The sequence below is a fragment of the Dermochelys coriacea genome, chromosome 1 (genome assembly GCF_009764565.3).
Source record: "Dermochelys coriacea isolate rDerCor1 chromosome 1, rDerCor1.pri.v4, whole genome shotgun sequence".
Taxonomy (NCBI): domain Eukaryota; kingdom Metazoa; phylum Chordata; order Testudines; family Dermochelyidae; genus Dermochelys; species Dermochelys coriacea.
In genome coordinates this window covers 267,226,016-267,242,663 of record NC_050068.2, presented here as the reverse complement: position 1 = coordinate 267,242,663, position 16,648 = coordinate 267,226,016, and the positions used below count along the sequence as shown (strand labels likewise).

The 16,648-nt window shown below is 39.7% G+C and overlaps 1 protein-coding gene across 6 annotated transcripts in view; it reads right to left on the bottom strand.

Annotated features, from left to right (window-relative positions):
• Nucleotides 1-16,648, bottom strand: part of ANKS1B (ankyrin repeat and sterile alpha motif domain containing 1B) — a 740,833-nt gene that overhangs the window by 311,685 nt on the left and 412,500 nt on the right. For all 6 annotated transcript variants that reach the window (XM_043491651.1, XM_043491643.1, XM_043491691.1 and 3 more), the window contains exon 16: nt 6,590-6,696. In XM_043491651.1, coding sequence (XP_043347586.1) covers nt 6,590-6,696 — 107 coding nt within the window. The remainder of the gene's footprint in view (nt 1-6,589; nt 6,697-16,648) is intronic.

Sequence of the window (16,648 nt, the reverse complement as noted above, 5' to 3'; positions counted from 1 at the left end):
TCTGTTTTTCTGTATCCTTCCTAATTCTAAGGAGTAGCATCACACACATTATTCCAGGTAGGGTCACTTCTGAGCCCTGGGAATCTTGTCATTGACTTCAGTGACAATATGTCACTGTGGCAGACAGTGTGGCTTACAGCAGGGGTCCTCACACTTCATTGTTCTTTGACCCCTTTCTGACAACAAAACTTACTACATGACCCCAGGAGGGGGGACCGAAGCCTGAGCCTGCCTGAGTCCCATCGCACCAGAGACAAATTGGGGAACAAATTAATTGGGGGAGACAAAGCCAAAGCTCAAGGCTTTCAGCCCCAGGCAGGGGACCTATAACCTGAGCCCTGCCACCCAGGGCTAAAACCCTTGGCCTTCAGCTTCAGACCTTGGTGGTGGGGCTCATAATTAAGTTTTGGTCCTTGGCAGTGAGGCTTGGGCTTTGATCCTGGTCCCCAGTTATTAAGTGTAATACCAGCCCTGGCGACCCCATTAAAATTGGGTCGCAACCCACTTTGAGGTCCTGACCTACAGTTTGAGAACTGTTGGATTAGAGAAAAGAACACTGGACTGAGATTCAGGAGAGCTGGGGTCTGTTCCTGGCTCTGTATCTGGCCTGCTGGGTGATACTGGGCAAGCTCCTTCATCAGCTTGTACTTCAATTTCTTCATCTGTAAAATTGGGAGAATGGTTCTTACCTGCCTTTGCAAAGTGCTGTGAGATATACAGATGAAAATGTCATATAAGCCTAAGCATTTCCAGAATCCCTCATAAATTTTGTCACAAGAACTAAAAGATATATTTGACTGTATATTGGCATATAAATGCATGTAAAATATACTATTGACAGAACAGAAATGTGTCTAAGGGCATGACCTTTTTATAATCTGTTTTTGCAGTTGCTTAAGGTTGTTTTTTTGCTAAGTGAATAACAAACTAACAAAAACCACAAGAAAGGGAGAAGCAGGTAGATACATTGTAAAAGGAGAAACTGTTAGCAAAATAATGTAAATCACCTTGCAGAAAACGTTAAATTTGAGTATAGAGCAAAGAGCAAAATAAAATGATTGGTTAAGACACTTGTTTTAAACCCATGTTAAGCTCTTGTTAAATAGGCTAAAAGTTGTTATGATTCTTTGTAACTGGAAATTTAGAGCATAATGGAATATGCTGACGTTTGATAATAATTGGATAATGCTCAGTAATGCAGCCAATCACAAACTGTAATATGAGGTTACCAAGTAATATATAAATATACATGAAAATGTTAACAACGTGGACCAGTGGAAGTAGACAAGCCTGGACCCCGAATCGGTATATACTACCTTTCTGTATTCATGCTGATTAATCCTAGATGTCTAATCTTTGATTAATAAACCAGTTGAGATGACCATTTGATGCAGGCTCCCTGACGGTGGAGGCACAGGGGGCAATTGCCCAGGGCCCCCCCAGCCACCACCGCTGCAGTGGCTGTGCCTGGGAGCCCCGGGCCCTTTTAAATTGCCCGGGCAGATCTCAGGGCTCAGAGGCGATGCCAGGGTGGGGGGAAGGGGCGGGAAGGGTCGGCAGCCCGCCCTCCCCAGATGCTTGCTCGAGGCATTCAACCCAGCAGCCAGCCCCAGCTGGGGAGAGAAAGGGGCAGGGCCAGAGCCTCTCCTCTTCTGGCCACGCTGCCCAGTGCAGCGCAGTAGCTGCCCTGGACTCAGCTTCTCTAGGACAGTGGCCAAGCGAGCTGGAGCCCTCCCTGGCATGCTCAGAGTCTGCTTCAGTCCCCAGAAGCTGAGCTTGAGCAAGGCAGGGAGCGGCGACAGCAGCCTCCCTGTCCCTGCCCAGGCTCAGCTTCTGGGGACAGAATACTGAGGCCAATACTGATTTTCCTAGTCACACAAGTAGACCTATTAAATAATTGCATTTAAGTTACATATTTTGAGAGTAACTGTATATAAAGTAATCGATGTCTAAAATTACCTATTTCATACTTCAAATTGCACTAAAACTGAGTTTAGGTTATTCAGATAGAATCACAGGGTTAGAAGAAACTGCAAGGGTCATTTAGTCTACCCCCTGCCAAGATGCAGGATTTGTTGTGTCTAAACCATCTAAGACAGATGGCTATCCAGCCTCCCTTTGAAAACCTCCTGCAAAGGAGCTTCCACAACTTCCCTAGGCCCGTCTGTTCCATTGTCCTGCTGTTCTTACAGTTTGGAAGTTTTTCCTGAGATTTAATCTAAATCTGCTATACTCTAGTTTGAACCCATTGCCTCTTGTCCTGGCCTCTGTGGCAAGAGAGAACAACTTTTCTCTATTTTTTTTATGTAACCTTTCAAGTATTTGAAGACCACTATCATGTTACCCCTTAATCTCCTTAAGCTTGATATGCTTGATTTTTACTCCTTTGAAAATGAGCAGGAGTTGAAAATGGGAAAGAGAATATATTGCATTTACACCTGATAAAATTATTTGATTTACAGAAATATATTTTAAAAACATTTGTCTGGTTCTAGGCAGTGTGACAGTATTTTAAAAAGACACCATTTAATACAACAAAAATCAGCCCCCATGTAAATCAGCCATTAGGAAGGAAAAATGTGACAGAGAAGTTAAAGGAGTAATGCAAATTTGCACATGCATCTAGATGTAATTTGAACTGTTGTGACTAGGAATTGAGTAAAAGATTTTTAAAGCTTGGGTGCCTAAATCTTAGCACTTAAGTAAAAGTGGCCTGATTTTCAGAGGTGCAGAGCAACTGCAGATCTCATTAATTTTAATTGAAGTTTCTATAATCTCAATTTGGAAGCATGGTCTAAGGAATCTATCGGGGGAAGTGAAGAAAGGAGAGAGGATGAGAGACTCTCATCTGCCTCCAATGTACATACGTAGGAGGTGGCTAAATTGCTGATGCCTGTGCTCCTGCATAATAAGAGGGGGTCTTGCTGTTTAATGGGTACTCAGGAGACATGTTCAGTTCCCAATCCTGTGTGACTTTGGCCAAGTCAGTCAGTTTCTCTGTGCCTCAGTTCCCCATCTGTGAAATGGGGATAAATGTATCAATATTTGGGAGATGCCAGATACTATGGTGTTAGAGGCCGTATAAGTACCTGGACAAATAGAGGCCCATATAAGTAAGTAGCGGAAGGATAAAATGTTGGGCAAACCATTGTTCCAGTGTCAAAATGCGAATTAAAGTTAATAGAGTGTTAAATGTTTGGATACTAGTGAACAGTAAATGTTGGAAGATAAAAATAATTTGTCCATCAAATCAAATGTCTCATATTTTTCTATGAACTCTGCCTCTTTTCGGTGGTCTGGTCCACATTCCTCTCACATAATGTTTATAGATCTCAGAGAGCTCAATTTGGTCAGATTGTAATATTAAGCAAGTGATATGATTTAAACATCTCAACTTAAACTCTTAGGAAAATGTACAAATGCATTGTCCCACTAAATGTTACATGACTGCTGCTTTATTATAATAATAATAATATGACAGGAATTTTGCTTGCTGTGTGTACAAATACTCTAAAAATAGAAACAGATTTGGTAAGAAAAGCAAGAGCAATTTTTCAAATACTGATTTTAAATGCTATATTTTAAAATAATTGTAACAACTCTTATGTGAACTGACAAACTACTGGAAAAGAATAATTCAGATTGTGAAGTTTATAGGTAAAGAGGTTATTTCTTGAGTCCATGGACAGAAAATTGTGAGAGTAAATCTTCTTAATTGTAATGGTAGTTAATGCCTATCTTCCCTGCAAAGTGAGGGCAGAATAAACCCAAGGATATAATTTCTATGAATCTAATGAATGATTTAGCATGAAATCCTTTTATCTAAAAAATACTTTACTTACCAGAATGTTAATTTAATTAGTAGAATTTTGCTGCTGAGAGTTGCCTAAATATAATATATTTGTTCTCAGATATGGTATGATATTTCTAACATTAATTATATCAGGATATTCCCTTTCTTGTTCTAAACATTTAGTAAGACTTGTACTACTACATCATATATAATAGGAGTGCAGTGGCTGTTGCTTAGGCAACAAGATGAATAAATGCAGGTCAGAATGTGCTTTCAGAAAAACAAAAGCAGAAATATGGTACAGAATGAAGAACAGACATGTCTAACTGATTTTTCATTGCATTAAAATAATAATGTTGTTCAAAAGCAGACAGCCAACCAATTTTAGCCAAGTCTACAACTGAATAAATAAGCTTACATAAAATAGATGAATATGTAAACAATTTTGATTAAAGTAAACAATTTTCTGATATTTTAGAAAAATGTAACACTCTACATTTAAGGTTAATAGATATCTCGTTTTTCCTATTACCCTAACAGACCTTTATTCTCCAATTTTAATAACTACATTCCAGGTTTAATTTTCTTCTATAATTTTGGATAGAAAGGAAAGTATTTTAGTGACGATAAACATTTTTTGAATTATGCCAGGAGAAACCTGTTACATTATGTAATGATGATGTATGCAAAATAATAATATATAAACCAGCAAATTATGATTTTATTATCACTTTTTTGTTGCAATAAAATATTTGATATACTGTGGCCCAACCTATAGCATATCAAATTATTGTAAATACTGAAAAGTTATTATATCATTCTTGTTTCATTATAACATTATTTCACAGCAATATGTTTAATTACTAAATTCAATGTAGGGTTCTAATCTCTTATTCATACATGCACCGAATTCCAAATAACATCAGTGGAAATTGTATGTTTTAACTGTAATATGTATTCAAGAAGAAATTAAATGAGAAAAGAACTAGTAGACTAAGCTGACCAGAATGCAGTGGTTACTGTACAAACACTCATGCCATAACTTAACTCACATGGTACCTGAAAAAGTTTGGTTTGGGTATTTACTAAAAGAACTTCATGATGAAATAGATACAGTTACATAATTATGTCAATGAGCAATTTAGGGCTTGCCCTCTGAAGTCAATGACAGTGTCCAAATTGACGCCAATGGACTTTGGATCAGGCCCCTACAGCTTCAGTAAATGTTTGGAAAGCAATCCAAGTCAATTTCTCTAGCTCCTACCTGCTCACTGGTTACTAGTGGTAGGTGCACCTCTACACATTTGTTATGCCACCTACGACCCATTGTGAACATTGCTCTTTTGTAATCTTTTTAGATTTATGCTCATCTGCTTTAGTAATTCTAAAGCTACAGAATATGTAAGATACTAGTGGTTGCAAGTTTAGCTACAATGAAATCCATTTAAGAACTTTTATTGGATGGATGAAGCCTACAAATTACATGTGTGTTTTTATTTTATTTTTTATTTGGGTCTAATTTTTCTGCTTTTAAAATCAAGAATATTTAAAAGAGAAGCAAAAACTGCTAAGATTTTTGTTGGTATAAGCAAAAGAACACACAGCAGCCATGTAGAGGCAGGAAGAAAAATCAAAAATACATATGGAAATAAAAATAGATGGGTCTTTCACAATTTTCTTATCAATAACCCATAGGTATACTTAGTACTGGTAAAAAAAAAGAAAAATGGGAAAAATATGACTGATGTACAAATATGCCTTTGTAATCATAACATATTCATGCCAAAGTCCACTTGTACATCTTACATACTGTATGTAAGCTGTTCGTTAATATAATAGCTCTAGAGGTATCCAAGGATGAAAATATTTACAGAGAAAAATACCTTAATTAGGGAAAAAGAATAATGTATGGAGATCTGGTACTGTACAACAAGTACAGTGAGTACTTTTACTACAAATAAAAATGATAAACAATGGAAGAGGTATATTCATGGTTATGTAGCAATTTTATAGGTTACCTTCCCACCTTAGCCATATTAATTTCAAATGGAAAGATTGTATACATGAGGTTTGTCATCCATACCACATGTGGATACCCTAAATTCTAAGGTATCCGAAATAATTTGGTCCTTTTGCTCATCTCAATGAAAAATTTATACTTAAGCTAAAGTTTTTGGTATCAGTTTAAAGGAATACTCTTGCTTTCCTGTTCAAACAAGTGAATCCCATAAACTGATTACCTAAAAAGCCCCAAACAACCCCACTTTACTAAGACATCCAGAATTAGTTAGAGTTGGCACAATTCAATAATTATCCATAATTAAAATACATCCTCCTGTAACAATGGCAAGTCATGCTATTTAATTAACTTGGGTGTAATGTTTAAATAAAAGTAATATCATGTGATGTGCTACAGATAGGGGTGTGGCCAAACCTTTACATACGGGGGAATTGCCCCCTCCCAATGATGGTGTACAAGTATTATGCATTTCTACTTTTTTTAAAAACCTGGAGATTGATATGGGGGTGGGAGAGAACCTTAACCCCCAACTTCTCCTTGGCCATGTCCCTGGCTATAGATATTATTTCATAACATGCATATTTTAGAATTTTATCCTGAGAACACCTTAAATATTGATTCAGCTGTATGCAGAAAACTGAAACACTACCAGATTTCAGTGCAAAGCAGAATAGTTCTAAGCTATTTAAGATCACATAAGAAACACAGACAGACAATAAAAAAAAACCCCAACAGCTACAGTGCCTATACACAGCAATACAGAGAAGGATTCTTACCATAAATTGCACATTGTCAAATCCATTAGCCAGCAAGTGATTCTCATACTGAGGTAGCCCAATATTTTCCAACCATTGTCCCACTGTCTGGACAGGGCATCTGGGTCCTGTAAGGGGGTGAAGAGGGAGGCGTTTAAGCAACGAGTAGCCATCCACTGGATAGTAGCGGTAGTCCTGGGCTGAGAGGTGGCATTGCCACATCATGTTCCTGGAAAAGTTGCTATCAAAGGAGCCCGCCAGCTTGACAGATTAATGGTTTCAGCAAGGAAGAAAGTCAGAAGTAAAACATAGTTTACAGGCCAGTCTACAGAGTATGATCTGATCCTAGCTCAACATTTCTTAGTTATTAATCTTTACTATAGACCATAACGTCATACAGTGAAAAAAAAAAGACATATTAAGCTGTCAGCTAAGCTGTTTGCCGTTATATGTGATAGTTGGAATACTCCACAATGAGCAATGCACTGCCAGCAGCAAGAATTCTTTTTATCAAGTACTCCTACACTCATCAGTATGCAGCTCCATGCTTCTTGCTCCCCCTCGCTCGCTCCCCTTCATTACCCAGCCTAGGCTACACCTCGCATTTTCAATAATAGCCATCAGATAAGGCAGATTTTTTTTTGTCTGCAAGCTGTAAGCTTGCTGCTGCTGCTTCCTCCTACACACTCATCCAAGTGTCAATCTTGAATGATGAGAGCAGTCAAAACAAATGCAGAAAATAGAAAGATTCAAAAGCAAACTAACGCTCTTAAATCTGAATTGAATCTTCATACCAGTTACGCATTACAGATCTGTTTGTTGTAGATTTTTTACGTTTCAAAAGACATCAGGAAATGCAAAGCATTAACCATAGTCTATAGCATGGTTTACTACATGTTCTCTTTTAAATACAACATAAATACTGGTCTGTAGATCAACTTACATTATTCTGAAAATAATCATTCATTTTCTTTAATGAACCAACAATAAATGAATACATTTTAGAATGTTTTTCCTGTAACCCTCCACAAGACAAACTGTGCAACAACCTTTTAGTCAAAATAATTAGTTTACTATCTCCAGGATTTTCAAACATAAAATATTATTAGACACAAGAAAACCTTCATTCTAGCCTATTTATGATTCAACATGAAAAGGTTACCATTTCAAATTAACAGTTAAAGGGATATTTTTAGCGAAGTAAAATTGAAAGTACAGATCCTTTCTCAAAAAATGAATGTTGAATGATAACAGATATGAGTCTCAATGAAAGGCAAAGAGATTGTGTATTCTCTCTTAATATACAAGAGAAAAGTCAAAGACACAAATGATAAATTGGATGCTCAAGAACTACATTATTCAAGTACTTAGACTTTGGCTTTCCTCCTTTCATGGAACTTTGAACTAACCAGATGCACTATTTAAATCCAACAATTTTTGCCAGTGGGCTAGCTTTCTATTACTTTGGATGACCATGTTAGGTTTTGTTATAAATTACTTTTACTAAACCTAATATTAAATCAAAATGTTTTCATGGCACACATACACACAAACAAAATCAATGCAAATAGTTTGAATTTAAACATTCCCCTGCAGCATTTGCATCCTAAATGTTGCAGCACTTTGCTCATGTGTGAGAATCAGAAAGTACGATAAACTAAAGCTCCAACTCAGCATCCAGTGAAGTCAATGGGAAGACTCCCATTGATTACAAAGGGCACCCTCAAACTTCCAGTCCTGAGACAGGACTGGTGCTAACACCTATGTTCATACAGAGTTGCATTGAAAACAATGGTTCACCTTACTTCCTCTGGCTTTGCACATGAATAACTTCATTGCCTCCAAAGATGTTATGGCTGATTCACAACAGTATAAGTCAGAACAGAGTCAGGAACAGGGTGAATATGCACAAACATAAGCATTTGAACCAATGCATTAATTTGCCAGATCATGACCAAATCTAATTTCATCATCCAAGCTTAATTAAATGCTAAAGTAAGCTATACCATGTATATTAAAAAATTGGTTAGATTTTAACATCTCTGAATTTTAATGGTTAAAGGTGTTGTTAGTTATACAATCCAATAAAAAGTGTGTTTAAACCAATGACTTTTCATTTGACAAGTTTCACTCCTGGACCCATTCAAATTTCAAGATATGATATCTCATGGCCTTCCAGGGCTACAAACACAACAGAAAATCCCCTTTCTCTCCATGATATACAGCATTTGCATCTAGCAATAATGATGTCAGACTGATTTATTCTGAACTAGTTTACTCAGAGAAATTTCTTCTAATTTCTTTCTCTGAGATCTCTTTAGCTGGACTCCTGGCACTAATGCTGCTGGGAGAAAACACAAAAATAGTACAAACAGCAATTTTTATAATTCTTAATACAAGTCCTGATATTACTGTGAATGTATTTTTCAAAATATATGATAGTAATTGCACTATTGGGCAGGACTAAAATTGATTATTTTAAATTTTGCTGCATTTGTATAGAAATTGCTGGCAAAATCTTTTTTGTTTGTTTGTCTTACTTTTTGTGGAAGAAGCAAAACAATAAAATTTAGTTTTTATCTTTTGCACACATGTAGTTCTAGTTATGACCTAGGAAACATAAATAAAGGCCTTTGGAGTTCAAGTTATTTAAATAAATTGTTGTCATTATTCACATGGCCATTATGCAACATTAATACCAATTTTGCAGTGGAAGGTGTACATTAGTGTACTACCTGTGCTCAGGGCACTGCACAAAGGAACCATAGAGAGACTCACACAGATAGTCTATGTCCATTGTGTGTGCTGCCTGGAGTGTTAGAGAGATCTACAGTGGTGCAGGTAGATTTTACAGCTTGTCTCTGGGGTTGCTGCTTTATCTTACACCCTTCAGTTACTGACTTCTGGACATTTGCAAGTCCATAGTTTAGGTTTACTGGGTCTTTCTTACTGAGCAGGCCCTCTTTTTCACTAGCCATGCCTCATTTTCCCATTACCTGCCTTCTCCTTCTTCTGTAACAGAAGCTATTGCCTTGACTACACTAGAAAAGTTGATCAGTTTAACTAACAAATTTTAAAACTGGCCTATTTACACTGGTGCAAATCCCTAATCTAGACACACTTAACCCTTGCTCATATCAATTTAACCTAAATTGGTAATTTAATAACACAAACTAAATTGATATAAGTGAGGATTTAACTGGTTTCAATGTGTCTTCATTAGGGGTTTGCACTAGTTTAACTAAATCAATTTTTAAACCAATGTCCTTGAACCAGGGGACTCTTTTAGTATAGATAAAACCTATGACTCATTTTGCAGTACTGCAGAATGTCAAATCAGTGCATCTTTGCCACATCCATCTGTTTCCTGACTATCTTGGACCTCATGACTAATTTACATTGCTCAATATGTTTCTGATCCTGCAACCAGCCCTGTCCAGGTACAGGGGTCCAGCAAGAGACTTAACTGCTGGATTGAGGTCATCACAGAATTTTGCACTATGTCTTCCTCTTGAAAACTTGTGGAACTATCTCTGGCCCAGATCTATAAAGAGGCTTAAGCATTTAGGTGCCTACTAAATCAATGGAACAGCATGGCAATCCACAAAGCCTGAGTTAGGTGCCTAGGTTCCCTATACAATGAATTGGGAGAGATGGGAACCTAAGAATAGGATCCACAAAAGCAAGCATGCTAGGCAGGGAACCACCTATATTAGCAAATGGGAGGTGCGTAAACTGAGCCCCACCCCATTATAGATATAGATGCCTAAGTCCAGGCTGGAAGCAGGAGCCTATCTCTGCTAGTAATCCACACCAGGAACCCCTCTCCTGGAGCCAGGTGGCTTAGGCACTTAAGTCATTTCTTGTGAAGAGTTAGGCGCCTGCCTCATTCTACACTAATCAGATGAAAGAGGTGGTGCTGGTCATGCCCACCTAATAACTATTAGCTGAGTAGTTAGAACACTCACCTGGGTTATGGAAGACCAGGGTTCAATTCCCCCTTCTTGCTGATGGGTAGAAAGAATCTCAACAGGCACCACTCAGGAAAGCACCCTAACCACTGAACTATGGGATATTCTGACATGGGATTCACTCAATCTGCCCTATTCCATTAAGAAGTCCATTAATAAGACTAATTAAAAAGTCACTGGAACAGGGGGACTGGACCTTGAGTCTCCCACCTCCCAGGTGGATGCCTGAACCACTGGACTGTAGAGTCAATCTCTCTTTCTGGCTCAATGACTTTTTAGTTATTTAATCCAAAGTGGAAGAGCTTCAACAGGGAACCCCACGTCAGAATATCCCAAAGCTCAGAGGTTGGACCACTCTCCTGAGATGTAAAATACCCCTCTTCAGTTTTTTCTCCCTATCAGGCAGAGAGGATAATTGAACCTAGATCTCCCACATCCCAGGAGAGTGCTCTAACCACTGGGCTAAATTGTATAAAGTGGACAGTGGTGGTTGCTGCTCCTGCTGCAGTTGTCAGATTTTAAAGAGAGCCAAACTAGTAGGGTGCTCAGAAAATGCTTAGCAGATTAGGCCACATGGGAGAGAGAGGTGCTCCTCCACCTATCTTCCCCCTGTTTGTGGATTCCTCTGGGGCTTAGGTAGGAGATATGTGGCCAGATCCCTGGAGGGAGGCTGTGGCATGCATGTTTGGAGGCAGAAACATAGGTATCTAGATAACTTTTATAGCAAAAATTTAGTTGCTGAGCAGGGGTGAAAGTAAAATTGAGCTTTTACCAGTACAGGGCCACTCTGCCCATCCCCCAGCCAGCCCATTTGCGTTGCCTGGCCCGCACTGCCCAGGGCTACCGCGGCTGCGGCGGCCAGAGCTCTGAGCCCTTTTAAATTGTGGCCCCAGGGCAGCTACTTCTTTTGCCATCCCCGTTGGTGACCGGGGGGGGGGGGGGAAGGGCAACAACATTAAAGTACTGCTACGGCAGCGCTTTAAGTGGGCTCCTTTGCCGCGGCAGTGCTTTAACGTCACTGCCCGTTTTGTGCCCCCCATCAGCAGCTGTCGGGTCGTCGCCACCCCTTTTATGCCCTCACAGTTGGCGGCCCTATTGGAAGGGACCTGGCGGGGCCGCCAATGGGGGTCGCAAAAGGGGCAGTGATGTTAAAGCTGCCACAGCAGTGCTTTAAGCAGGTTCCTTAAAGTACTGCCATGGCAGCACTTGAAAGTCAGCGTTATGGGCCAGTACTGGCAGCTACTTTTTACCGGTACGTTGTACTGGCCCATACCGCCTTACTTTCACCGCTGTTGCTGAGAGAGTTTAGATGCCTACATGCTTAGGGAGCAGGTGAGTGGGAGTTCTATAGATTGGAGTGGTGCCTAAAACAGGGACTTTGGTGCCTAAGTCTAGGGTTTAGGTGCCTCAGCACCTTTGTGGATCTGGGGCTCTCTCTCTAGTTTGCTGGAATGGGGCTCTGGTAAAGGTTGTGCCTAAAGGCGTTAAGAGGTGATAACAGCCACTCTATATAAAATACTTCCCTTACAGCCATGCAGATATCCAGATAGGAATTAATACTGATCTTAGCAGCACTGACGAATATTCTATGCCCGTACCCCTTCTTGAGGAGGGGAATATAGTACACATATGGGCAGAAAATCCAATGACAACACAACTCCTAAGAGGGAAGAATAGTAGGCCACATGAGGGTAAGATATGGCCCAATATAGAGTAATTAACTAGTTTTCATTACATTTTGCTTACGGGGAGCTTTCTGTGTACAACCAATATACACTGACATTTAGAAAAATGGTATTAGTCCTAAATTTCCAGTATTTTTGTTGGTAATATATATTTATTAAAATGTATATTAATTTTTTCCATCATACAGATTAAATTACCACTTTTCTAAATTTAAAAAGCAATAGCTGTTTAAACATTTCACAATATAAAGAACCCAAAATAGAAAAATCAATTCAATTGTTAAAAAATGACAATTACTTTTCTGTACTGTAACTGTTATTCTTGAGAGGTCGGTGCAGATGTGTATTTCACTCAGGTGTGTATGCAATGAGCATATCGAACCCAGAGAACTTTGCCTAGCTATACCCACAGGGGTGGTGCTTCTGTCCTGGGGCCTTTAGCCCTTCCCCTAGATATTTAAGGGCAGTGCTGCCCTGAAGCACTTCAGTTCCTTTGCACTGAACATCAAGAATTGAGACTCTGATGCGGAGAAGGGAGGGTGGATTGTGGAATAGATGTCTGCACCCACATCTTGAAGAACAATAGTTATCATGCAGGTGCATAATCGTCTCTTCTTTGTGTGGTTGCAGATGTTTACTCCACTCAGGTGACTCACAGGCAGTATCAGAAGGAGGTGGAACTCAGAGTCTACTTAAAGATTGATTACAAGACTTGAACTCATAAAAACTAGTAGGGCCCGAATGAACTCAATTTTTCTGAGTTGGTATTAACATCAACTTCCTGTTGTTCAAGATCAGGCCCAGATGATTGAAAAGGCATAATGTGAACTGAATGTGTAAAAGGACTTTTTTTTTTTGACTTGCCCCTCACTAACCAATCGTCCAGGTACAGGAAGACATGAATTCCTCTCTTCCTGAAATACGTAGTCACTACCATCATTGGTAAAAACTCAAGGAGCCCAGGAGAGGCCAAAGGGAAGCACAGTGTACTGATAATATTGACTTGCCAGGACAAATCTTAGAAATTTACTGTGACTTGGGAAAAATTGCTACATGGAAGTAAGCATCCTGAAGATCCAGGGCAGCGAACTAGTTATTGTTACTTAATTGAGGAAGAATCATCGGTAAAGTGACCATATGGAATCTCACATATTTGATGTATTTGTTGAGTCTGCGGAGAAACTGAGAATAGGTTTCATTCTCCCTTAGATTTGGGAACCAGAAATAGACTTTCTTCCCTCAATGCTGCAGAGGGATCTCCTCGATAGCTCCCGAAGCCCACAGGGTCTGGACCTGCTGAAGGATAAATGGCTTGTGAGAAGAAAAAGGAGTACTTGTGGCACCTTAGAGACTAACAAATTTATTTGAGCATAAGCTTTCATGAGCTACAGCTCACTTCATCAGCATCCGATGAAGTGAGCTGTAGCTCACGAAAGCTTATGCTCAAATAAATTTGTTAGTCTCTAAGGTGCCACAAGTACTCCTTTTCTTTTTGTGAATACAGACTAACACAGCTGCTACTCTGAAACCTGGCTTGTGAGAGGGATCCCTGAAGAGAGATGGGGTAAGGAGGATGATAAGGGGAGACTGGATGGCATAACCTGATCTCACGGTGCTTAGGACCCATTTGTCCATGGTTACTGAGTCCCAAGCACTTGAAAAGCAAGACAGCCTGTCCTAAAACTGAGACAGGGATGGAGAGGTCACAACTGGAATGCTGTCCTGGACATGCAAGTCAAAATGGCTGCTTCCTTAGCACTGGAGAAGGGTGAATTGGCTGGTTGAAATTGGGCCCAGAAGCTCTCCTCCTTTGTGACCTGTGACCCTTCCTGGAAAAAGAAGGAGGGTGCAGGACAATGCAAGCTCCTTCGGGAGACAGACTCATATATGAAAGGATCAATCTGGACCAGCACAGTAGGAATGACCTCAGCCTGTGCTTGTAATAGAGGTAAAACTCAGGAAGAGAAACTGCAGCCAAAATTAGCAACCTAGCCCTGGACTGCATTGAAAAATGGGATCTTCCAGACTGGGAGACATCTCAGTAATTCCAAGGGGGCTGCTGGGCATAGGGATAAGGCATTGGTGGCCAGGAGGGACCCCTGTTTGTAATTTAGATAAGATGCCAATCTTGTACCGATGGTGATCAGAGGATGGTTTTCAGGACTTCTGAGAATGGAAAGGAGAAAGATGTCTCCGAACTCTATCTTGATGAGCCCTGGAAATTGCCTGATGGCAGTAGAGGAGTCGCTCCTAATGTGGCAAGTAAGCAATCAACCTCATCTGAAAACCAGTAAGGAGATGGCATCAGTACCAAGGATGAAGAAGCAGTTGGTGTCTTCAGTACTCAAAGAGGCATCACAGTTCCACTGGGTACTGGTGCAAATGACAGTACCAGAGCAGAAGTTAGTAACTAACCCAAAGATGAGGTCTGCCACAAAGACATCATCAGAACCAAAGACGGTATCTACACCGATGGGCCCCTTGGTACCGAAAAGGATGCTGACCACAATTCTAAATTTGAGTCTTAGGTGGAATTGAATATGGTGCTGACAAAGACAACTCTGTGACCAAACCAGACGGAGCCAAGGGTCCATCACAAGAAGCCGGAGCAGTCTTGGCTTCCAAATGCTTCTGAACTATTGGGGAAGCAGGAACTAACCAATCAGTACAACTAGACCTAAGAGTAGTACTAAAGCCTCAGCAAAAACTGAGATAAGCAGCATAGGTAAACTACCATACTGAATGCTCCAACTTTAGTTGCAGGTGCTGAGAAGAAACTGAGGGGGATTGGAGTGGCACCACCCTTAAGTAACCAGGGAAGGGGCTAAGGGCTGCAGGGATGGACCACTGCCTCTACAGGTACTGCTAGACAAAGGTCTCTAGCTTTAGTGCCCAGGGCATGTGCACATCCGATGGGAATATACATCTGCAACCACACAAAAAATGAATAAATGATCCAGATAAATAAAGTCACTCTCAAGGCTAATTTGACATTCCTTCATAGCCTTAATCATGGGAACTCTGAACTGGAGAGGGTGACCAAGTTAGACTTCATTGTGTTTTGTCCTCTTTCTAATGTAAGGGAGAACTGCCATCTTTATATGGCTAAACTAACCCTGGACAAATCTATTCTCCAACTCGCATTTAGTGAGTTGAAAAAAATCACAAATGGTGACTGCTGTACATATAAACACAGTCTTAGGAGTGGTGAGGTCCTCTCTTCTAGAGACCTTCCAGAGTGAATAAAAATCAATGTTTTTTAAAAACAAATATTTAAAAAATTGGATTAAAAAAATTAAATTAAATACAGGGGTTTTTTTGTAAAAAAATAAACCTATTAAAATTAAATTTGAAATCAGGCCTTTATATAGGTTGTCAGATTTGTTATAATCTATAACAATTATAGATTATATTATTATAATTATAGATTATTATAGATTATAGATTATATAATAATTTAAACAAAACACAAAAAAATAGTATTAAGCAGTACATGTTTGCTGTCAAGTTTTAAAGAGAGTCCAACCACTAAACTGGTGGAAGTCATGTGCTAAGCACCTGAAACCAGAGTTAGTTGAAGTGTTAAACCAGCTGTCAAGGTTCCTTCCCCACTCTGAACTCTAGGGTACAGATGTGGGGACCTGCATGAAAGACCCCATATGTTTATTTTTACCAGCTTAGGTTAAAAACTTCCCCAAGATACAAACTTTGCCTTGGCCTTGAACCGTATGCTGCCACCACCAAGCGTGTTCAACAAAAACAGAGAAAGAGCCCACTTGGGGATGTCTTCCCCCAAAATATCCTCCCAAGCCCTACATCCCCTTTCCTGGGAAAGGCTTGATAAAAATCCTCACCAATTTGTACAGGTGAGCACAGACCCAAACCCTTGGATCTTAAGAACAATGAAAAATCAATCAGGTTCTTAAAAGAAGAATTTTAATTAAAGAAAAGGTACAAGAAACACCTCTGTAAAATCAGGATGGTAAATACCTTACAGGGTAATCAGATTCAAACATAGAGAATCCCTCTAGGCAAAACCTTAAGTTATAAAAAGACACAAACACAGGAATATACATTCCATTCAGCACAGCTTATTTTACTAGCCATTAAACAAAAGGAAATCTAACGCATTTCTAGCTATATTACTTACTAACTAACAGAAATTCTGAGACTGCATTCCTGATCTGTTCCTGGCAAAAGCATCACACAGACAGACGAACCCTTTGTCCCCCCCCACTCCCCGCCCCCGATTTGAAAGTATCTTGTCTTCTCATTGGTCATTTTGGTCAGGTGCCAGCGAGGTTATCTTAGCTTCTTAACCCTTTACAGGTGAAAGAGTTTTGCCTCTGGCCAGGAGGGATTTTATAGCACTGTATACAGAAAGGTGGTTACCCTGCCCTTTATTTTTATGACACCAGTTTTTG